Below are 9,019 nucleotides of genomic sequence, written 5' to 3'. Positions count from 1 at the left end.
GTTTGATTATTTTAAATAGACAAAAGACCTCATGTTACTTTACTTGTCACATTTCAACATCTTTCCTCAGCTTATTGGCTCTATTTCTTTTCTGTCTGTAAACGGTTGTTGCTGTTTTGTTCTTTGAGACAGGGTCTTGCTCTGTCACCAGGCTGGACTGTAGTGGCATAATCATGCCTCACTGCAGCCTTGACCTCCCAGGCTCAAACTTCAGCATTCCGAGTAGCTGGGACTACAAGTGTGCACCACCACTCCCAGCTAACTTTTTTCTTCTTTTGGATAGAGACAGGGTCTCACTGTGTTGTCCAGACCGGTCTCTAGGTCCTGGCCTTAAGCAATCCTCCTGCATTAGCTTCTCAAATGGCTGGAATTTCAGGCATGAGCCACCATGCCTGGCCTGGGCTAGTCCCATATTCTCTAGAGTTCTCTTTACTTTGTGCTAGCCAATCTCTCATTATGCTGTTCACCTGTTATAATGAATAATTCTCCATATTAAATTTTACCACTTTAAACTTTTGAGTGGTTTATGCTTCCTGATTGGACTCTGACTAATATGTTAGGAAGGGTCCCAGGAGGTAAACCCACACAGATGGGATTTGGGCATAGGTTTGGTTTCCCAGGGGGCAGTGCTGAGCTCTTTGCCAGTGGGAAATGGGATGCTGGTGATTTCCAGTAGGTGACCTCACAGTGACTCAAGCTACCTCTTACTGTTGATTGTGATGAAATGCCAGCTGAGGCACATGCCTTGGGAACTAAGTGGTTGCTGCCCTTGACCACTGTGAAGACTGTTTTGGGAAGGGTCGCTTTGGATGCAGTTGAGCAGGGGTCCCCAACCCCTGAGCCATGGAGCCGTAGGGAGCCACACAGCAGGAGGTGAGTGGTGTCGAGTGAGGGAGTGAGGGAAGCTTCATCTGTATTTGCAGCCACTCCCCTTTGCTCACATTCCCACCTGAGCTCCGCCTTCTCAGATGAGCAGCAGCATTAGATTCTCATAGGAGAACGCACCCTGTTGTGAACCGGGTATGTGAGGGATCTAGGTTGCGCTGTCCTTATGAGAATCTAATACCTATTGATCTGTCACTTTCTCCCATCACGCTCAGGTGGGACCATCCAGTTTCAGGAAAACAAGCTTAACACGCCCACTGATTCGACATTATGGTGAGTTCTATAATTATTTTATTATATATTGGATATATAATAAATATATATATTATATATATTAATATGTTAAATATATTAATATATGAAATATATTATTATATATTGTAATAATGGAAATAAAGTCCCTAATAAATGTAAATGTGCTTAAATCTTTTGGCCCAGCTCCTACCTCCCGGCAGCCTCTCCAGGCCCAGAACTTTCTCCAGTCAACCTCTACAGACCAAGCTCATGACTCACAATGGCCTATTTAGGCCCATACCCTACGTCACGGCAGTCTCCGCAGATGAGGCTGCTGCCTCACAACAGCCTCCACAGGCACAGCTCCATCGGATATTGGATATATCCAATATCCACAGCCCACAGCTTCCTCAAGCCAAGCTCCCCAGGCCCAGGTCAGGCCTCACGGTGGCCTCTCCAGGATGAGCTCCTGCCCTCCGATGGCACCTGCAGGCCCCAAATGGTCTCCGGTCGGTGGGCTCCTCCACGCCAAGCTTGGGCCTCCCGGCGACCTCTGCAGGCCCAAGTTGTCCTGAAGTTGGCATCTCCCGGCCGTGCCTCCCGGCAAGTAAGCAAGCTCTTTTGGCTCAACTCCTGCCCAGCTCCCAACCGCTTTTGTGGGCCCCGAACTTTCTCCAGCCAAGTTCTTCGGGCCTAATTCCTGCCACCCGGTGGCCTGTACGGGCCCAGCAATGGTTGGAGAACAGCCTATGCAGGTCCCGCTCTTGCCTCCCAGGGGCCTCTCCAGGCCCAGCTGTTGACCCCACGGCAGCCTCTCAGGGCCAAGTCCCTGCCTGCCTCCCAGCAGCCCGCGTGCGGCCCAGCTCCTCCCTCACGGTGGCCTGTTGATGCCCATGCGTCTGGTACGCTGCCCAGAGGCATGAGCCCCTGCCTCACACCGGCCCCTCCCATGCTGAGAGAGGTCAGCGTGAGCCCTTGCCTCACACCGGCTCCTCCCATGCTGAGAGAGGTCAGAGTGAGCCCCATGCCTCACACCGGCCCCTCCCATGCTGAGAGAGGTCAGCGTGAGCCCTTGCCTCACACCGGCCCCTCCCACGCTGAGAGAGGTCAGCGTGAACCCCTTGCCTCACACCGGCCCCTCCCACGCTGAGAGAGGTCGTGAGCCCTTGCCTCACACCGGCCCCTCCCATGCTGAGAGAGGTCAGAGAGAGCCCCATGCCTCACATCGGCCCCTCCCACGCTGAGAGACGTCAGCGTGAGCCCTTGCCTCACACCTGCCCCTCCCACGCTGAGAGAGGTCAGCGTGAGCCCCTTGCCTCACACCGGCCCCTCCCACGCTGAGAGAGGTCAGCGTGAGCCCTTGCCTCACACTGGCCCCTCCCACGCTGAGAGAGGTCAGCGTGAGCCCTTGCCTCACACCGGCCCCTCCCACGTTGAGAGAGGTCAGCGTGAGCCCCTTGCCTCACACCGGCCCCTCCCACGCTGAGAGACGTCAGCGTGAGCCCTTGCCTCACACCGGCCCCTCCCACGCTGAGAGAGGTCAGAGTGAGCCCCATGCCTCACACCGGCCCCTCCCATGCTGAGAGAGGTCAGCGTGAGCCCTTGCCTCACACCTGCCCCTCCCACGCTGAGAGAGGTCAGCGTGAGCCCCATGCCTCACACCGGCCCCTCCCACGCTGAGAGAGGTCAGAGTGAGCCCCATGCCTCACACCGGCCCCTCCCACGCTGAGAGAGGTCAGCGTGAGCCCTTGCCTCACACCGGCCCCTCCCAGGCTGAGAGAGGTCAACGTGAGCCCCTGCCTCAACAGGCCACCGTGAGGGAGGAGCAGGGTCGCACGCGGGCTGCTGGGAGGCAGGCAGGGACTTGGGCCTGGGAGGTCGCGGTGGGGCGAGAGCTGGGCCTGGAGACACCCCTCTGAGGCAACAGCGGGGCCTACAGACTCTGTTCTCCAGCCGGAGCTGGGACTGTTCAGGTACTGGGAGGGGGGATGTGGGTCTGAAGAGCTTGGTTGCCGAAACTTCGAGGTCTACAAACGCAGGCGGGAGCTGAGCCAAAAAAGCTTGTTTCCTGGGAGGCGGGAGATGCAGCCAGGAGAAACAGCTGTGCCTGCAGAGGCCACCATGTGGGAGGCAGAGGCCGGGCCTCCTCAAATCGGCCTCTCCAGACCCACTTGCAGCCTCCCGGCGTCCTCTCCGGGCCCAGCTCTTCCTCCCGGCTGTGTCTCCAGGCCTGACTCTGGCCTCCCAACAACGTCTTTGGACTCAGCTCCTGCCCAGCTCCCAGCGGCCCTGGTAGGCCCACCACTTCCCAAAGCCAAGCTCCCCAGGCCCAGCTCAGGCCTCACGGTGGCCTCTCCAGGCTCAGCTCCTGCCCTCCGATGGCAAGGTCGGTGGGCTCCTCTAGGCCCAGCTTGGGCCTCCCGGTGGCCTCTGCAGGCCCAAATCGTCCTGAAGTCGGCCTCTCCAGGCCCAGCTCCGGCCTCCCGGCGGCCTCTGCAGGCCCAAGTCGTCGTCAAGTCGGCCTGGAATTGGGCCTGCAAGAGCAGCAAGTCGGCCTTCCCAGGCCCAGCTCCGTCCTCTTGGCGGCCTCTCCAGGTGCAAAACTTCCTCGAGTCAGCCTCTCCAGGCCCAGCTCCTCCTGCCTCCCAGTGGCCTCTTTCAGCCCAGACCAGCTCATGGCTCTTGGCGGCCTTCCCAGGCCCCGCTTTTGACTTTTGGTGGCCTCTTCAGGCCCAGAACTTGACCTCCAGTGGGCCTTTGCAGGCCCGGCCTCCTGCCTCTCGAAGGCCTGCATGGGCCTGGACTCACAGCAGACTCACAGCGGACTCTCCATGCCCAGCTAGCTCTTGCCTCATTGTGGCCTCCCGAGTCCAAAGCTCCTGCCTCTCGGCCGCTTCGGCAGGCCCAGCTCCCGCCTGCCAGTGGCCTCTTTAGGCCCAGCTCATTCCTCACAACGGCCTTCCCAGGCCCCGTTTTTCCCTTCCGGCAGCCTCTTGGCCTCTAATTTGTTTATCTTTTGTGTATAAATCCCAAAATATTGAATTTTGGAATATTTCCACCATTATGTAAATATTTTGGTAGGTGATTTATTTGGGGTGAGTTTCTGCACCAAGCCCGAATTTTTTATTTTATTTTACTTATTATTTGGTGTTAAACAGGTTTAATGACGGTCATGGCAACTTTTTGGCACAATGAAAAATATCGCCCATGATCAACGTGTTCTGTTCTGGGGAAGGGGGCAAAGGCAGGGTGAATGACTTTCTTAAAAAGTATAGCTCAAGTTGGGAGTGCAGAGGGAATGGGGAGAAAACCCTCCCGCTGCCTGTGTCGAAGTGCAGGAGCCCCCACCCCCATACTCACCTGAGTCCAGCCCCCCTCTGCCCCCCCGGGTGGCTCAGCCCAGCTCCTGGCTAGGAAAGCCTTAGTGTTGGGAGGGACCCTGATGACTGAGGAGCCTGGTAGCTCCAGGTCGCCCACACTTTCAGGTCTCTTGCCCCAGAAGGTGGCAGGATCCATTGGGAGGAAACAGGTCGCCTTGGAAGGCGTCCGTGGGTCCCCATCCCCAGGGGTAGGGGCCATAGGGGGCCCGCTCTGCTGCCTTGACCATACTCCTGGGCTTTGAAGGATCCTTGGCCCAGTAAGAAGGAGGTGGGTGCCAAGGTTGAGGAGGAAGCATCCGAGTATGTGTAGGGGGAGGACAGGGTGGGACCATAGACTTTGCCAAAAGCTGCAGGTGGATCGGGGGACCCTGGGGGCTCAGGATCCAGCAAGGGGCGGCAGGAGTAAAGGAGGAAGGAATGACAGGTGCAAGTACCTTCCCACCAAAGCCCTTGTTGCCCTCTGGCTCCTCCCCAGAGTTGTCCCCACTCTCAAGTCAGTCACCCACTCCTTGAACTTGAGATCAGTGTCAGTGGTGCTAAAGCCATCATCAGCAATGACATCATCACCCCCTCCTCCTCATGGATGACCGTGTGCTCCTCGTCACTCGCTATGTCCTCACTGGCCGTGTGCTGGGAATGAGCATCTCAAGTGGGCAGCAGCAGGGCTGCCCACTGGTCACCTCCCTCACCAGGGGCTGCAAAGTGGCCTGGAGCTCCATACTGAGTAGAAGGCTTTGGGCCAGAGTATGATGCAGTGCCAGACACCACCTGTGTCAGTTCCTGTAGTGCCTGACGGTCTATTTCCCTGCCGTCCAGGCTGTGTACCCCCCTGTGGGAGAAGGCTTGGGCCAGGCTGAGCCAGGTTCCCTGTGTGCAGCCGTTCTGCCCCACAGAAGCTGCTCCTTGGTATCCGAGCTCTGGAGTGTTTAGGCTGCAACTGACAGGAGTTCAGAGGACACCCCAGGGGCAGTGGCAGTGCCCGTCTCTGATATGCTCCGCTCCCACGAGCCCTTGGTACACTCCTGCTAGCCCCTGGCTTGTGGGCTTGGCCTCTGAGCTGGACTTCTTTCGGTCCTTGTTGCAAGTGGGCCACCTTCACCTGGAAGGCCAGGTCGTGGTATTTCTGCGTCTCATTGGGCCCCAGGGTGTACCACCGCTCGCTCAGCATCTGGCTGACGGTCCGGATATCCTGGTTGGAGTGACCCTGGTGCGCCCTGCCAGGGCCTGGTGCCGCTTGCTGAAGATCATGACCGCCACTCATGGGCCACTGGATGTGGTCCTTGTCCCATTTGTTGGCGCTGCGTCCATCCTTCTCAGAAGATGAGTCCTGTTCCTTGCGCAGGGCACTGAGGGACTGGGCCTGACATCATCTGAGTGGTAGAGGCAACTGGGTGTCAGGAGACATTATGGAGAGGAAAGCATCATCATGGTCATTCTCTGTCTCACTGTCCAGCAGGGACTCCCCTGAGGGGCCCAGGGCTCCTCCTCCATGGTGGGAGGTGAGCTTTTACCAGGTTCCACCACCCCCAAAGTGTGTGGGGTTGCGGGCCCTGGGCTTTCAGGGCAGGTGGCTCCAGGGGGCCGCCCAGGGTCAACACTCCCTGTCCCACCTGGTGGATGCTCATGAGCAACAGCTGCCAACTTGGCAGGTTGTTTTCTCTGGTTGGAGGCCACTGAGTGACTGGCAGGTTGCTGGGCCTCGTGTGGCTGCAGGGAGGGGTGAGGAAGGGGATGGAGTACCAGGGGAACATGGCCACAGAGTGACCTTCCACATTCCTCCACACGAACATGCTGACGCCACGGGAGGCCTCACTGAACGCAGGCCTGGGGGCCGAGTACTTGGTCCGGGCGGGGGGTTCCTGGCAGGGGCTCACACCTCGCCCCCTCCTCAGCCAAGGTGGCTTGGGCCCAGAGAAGGGGGGGTTGGAGAGGAGCAGAAGGCCAGGCCTCAAGTTTTGTTTTTTTTGTTTGTTTTTTTGTTTTTGAAATGTAGTTTGACTCTTGTCACCCAGGCTGGAGTGCAGTGGCACGATCTCAGTGGCCTTCATACCTGGCTAATTTTTTGTATTTTTACTGGAGGTGGGGTTTTGCCATGTTGGCCAGGCTGGTCTTGACCTCCCGACCTCAGGTGATCCACCCACCTCAGCCTCCCAAAATGGGATTACAGGCATGAGCCACTGCTCCCAACTTCATTCATTTTTACTTGAAAAACTCCGTTAAGCATTTTTTTAAGGTAGACCTAGTGGTCCTCAATGCCCTCAGCTTTGTTTGTCGAGGAAGCACGTTATTTCTTTTTTCTTTCTGAAGGACAGCTTTGTCAGACATAGTTGCTGGCAGTTTTTTTCTTTCAGCACTTTGAATGTATTACTCGATTCTGTCCTGACCTGCAAAGTTTCTTTAACTTTTGACTATTTGATTATATTGTGACTTGGTGAGTATCTATTTGGTTTGAACCTCTTTAGGAATCTTTAAGCTTCATGGATTTAGATGTCTAAATCTTTCCCATGATTTAGGCAGTTTTCAGCCATTCTTTAAATAAGCTTTCTTCTCCTTTCTCTACTTTCCTTCTCAAACTCCCATAACCTGACAATGGTTTGCCTAATGGTGTCTTGTTGGCTTTCTTTTCTCTGTCTCTTTTTTTTTCTTTTTTTTTTTTTTTTGAGACAGAGTCATGCTCTGTCACCCAGGCTGGAGTGCAATGTGTGGTCTCGGCTCACATTGCACTCCAACCTCCGCCTCCTGGGTTCAAGCGATTCTCCTGCCTCAGCCTCCCAAGTAGCTGGGACTACAGGTGTGTGCCACCACACCCAGCTAATTTTTGTATTTTTAGTAGAGATGGGGTTTTGTCATGTTGGCCAGGCTGATCTTGAACTCCTGACCTCTTAATCTGCCTGCCTCGGCCTCCCAAAGTGTTGGGATTACAGGCTTGAGCCACCATGCCCAGCCTTCTTTTCTCTTTTTTATTCTTTTTTTCTTTGTCCTCTGACTGGATAATTTCAGAAGATCTATATTCAAGTTTACAGATTCTCTCTCCTGTTGAAGTTTACTATTGTGTTATATCACCCAGTCTGGTCTTGAACTCCTGGGCTCAAGCGATCCTCCCACCTTGGCCTCCCAAAGTGCTGAGTTTACAAGCATGAGCCACTGCATCCAGTCAGCCCCAGCACTTTGAGAAGCTGAGGTGGGAGGATCACTTGAGCTCAGGAGTTTGAGACCAGCCTCGGCAACCTACTGAGAACTTGTCTCTATATTAAAAAAAAAAAAAAAGTCTTTGGGAGGCCAAAGCGGGAGGATCACCTGAGGTCAGGAGTTCGAGACCAGCCTGGCCAACATGGCAAAACCCCATCTCTACTAAAAATACAAAAATTAGCCAGGTGTGGTGGCACACGCCTGTAGTGGTGGTGCATGCCTGTAGTCCCAGCTACTCAAGAGGCTGAGGCAGGAGAATCACTTGAACTGGGAGATGGAGGTTGCAGTGAGCTGAGATCGCACCAGTGCCCTCCAGCCTGGGCAACAGAGTGAGACTCCATCTTATAAAAGGAAAAGAGAAAGAAAAGAAAAATTCCATATGTGAGTGTTTACTCCTGAGTTTTTGAGATTGTTATTAAGATCGTGCTCTACTGTGATGATTTGGGTTTGTTTGATAATCAGAAAAAAGCATATTCTTTTAGGTGTTCAGCCACACTGCTTTGGTGTCACAACTGCACATTGGTTTCACAGCTGCAGGACAAGTTCGAGCATCTTAAAATGATTCAACAGGAGGAGATAAGGAAGCTCGAGGAAGAGAAAAAACAACTGGAAGGAGAAATCATAGATTTTTATAAAATGAAAGCTGCCTCTGAAGCACTGCAGACTCAGCTGAGCACCGATACAAAGAAAGACAAACATCGTAAGAAGCAATAGTTTCTCTTACTATTCTGAGAGCCTTATCATTCTACATCCCATCTTCCTGTGAGTTTGTCTTTGTAGCATTTAACTCTAATTGCAGTTCTCATTTTAAAAACTGGCTTGCTTATTGTATATTTTCCCCAACTAAAGCGTGAACTCCTAGCAGGGCGTGGTGGCTCATGCCTGTAATCTCAGCACTGTGCGAGGCCGAGGTGGGTCGACTACCTGAGGTTAGGGGTTCGAGACCAGCCTGACCAACATGATGAAACGCTGTCTCTACTAAAAATACAAAAATTAGCTAGGCGTGGCTGGGACCTGTAATCCCAGCTACTTGGGAGGCTGAGGCAGGAGAATCACTTGAACCCTGGAGGTGGAGGTTGCAGTGAGCCGAGATCTCACCATTACACTCCAGCCTGGGCGACAAGAGCAAAACTCCATCTCAAAAAAAAAAAAAAAAAAAAAAAAAAAAGAAAGGGTGAACTTGAAGGCAGGTCCTGTGTCCATCTTTTCAGATTCTGTATCCCAGCACTTAGGACATAGACAAACACGAAGATGACAATCAATGTTTGCCAAAATGAAAAAACAAAAGAAACATGTAACATCATGTGAAAGAAGCTGGTTTGCTGGAGAAA

At 54.0% G+C, this 9,019-nt stretch overlaps 1 protein-coding gene and 2 pseudogenes across 1 annotated transcript; 2 read left to right on the top strand and 1 right to left on the bottom strand.

Moving 5' to 3' along the window:
• Window positions 1-1,022: 1,022 nt before the first annotated feature.
• Window positions 1,023-2,848, top strand: LOC129393329 (putative uncharacterized protein FLJ46235; annotated as a pseudogene).
• A 93-nt stretch (window positions 2,849-2,941) lies between these two features.
• On the top strand, window positions 2,942-4,189 carry LOC134731174 (putative uncharacterized protein FLJ44672). Its single transcript, XM_063607982.1, has one exon. It carries the CDS (start codon window positions 3,202-3,204, stop codon window positions 4,051-4,053), a length of 852 nt encoding a protein of 283 aa, XP_063464052.1. The 5' UTR covers window positions 2,942-3,201; the 3' UTR covers window positions 4,054-4,189.
• Window positions 4,190-4,269: 80 nt separating this feature from the next.
• LOC103784199 (protein capicua homolog) lies at window positions 4,270-8,234 on the bottom strand (annotated as a pseudogene).
• Between the last annotated feature and the right edge of the window lie 785 nt (window positions 8,235-9,019).

This window comes from Pan paniscus, chromosome 9 (assembly GCF_029289425.2).
Source record: "Pan paniscus chromosome 9, NHGRI_mPanPan1-v2.0_pri, whole genome shotgun sequence".
Classification (NCBI taxonomy): domain Eukaryota; kingdom Metazoa; phylum Chordata; class Mammalia; order Primates; family Hominidae; genus Pan; species Pan paniscus.
Note: the sequence above shows the minus strand (reverse complement) of the source record. Positions and strands in the feature narration are given on the sequence as shown.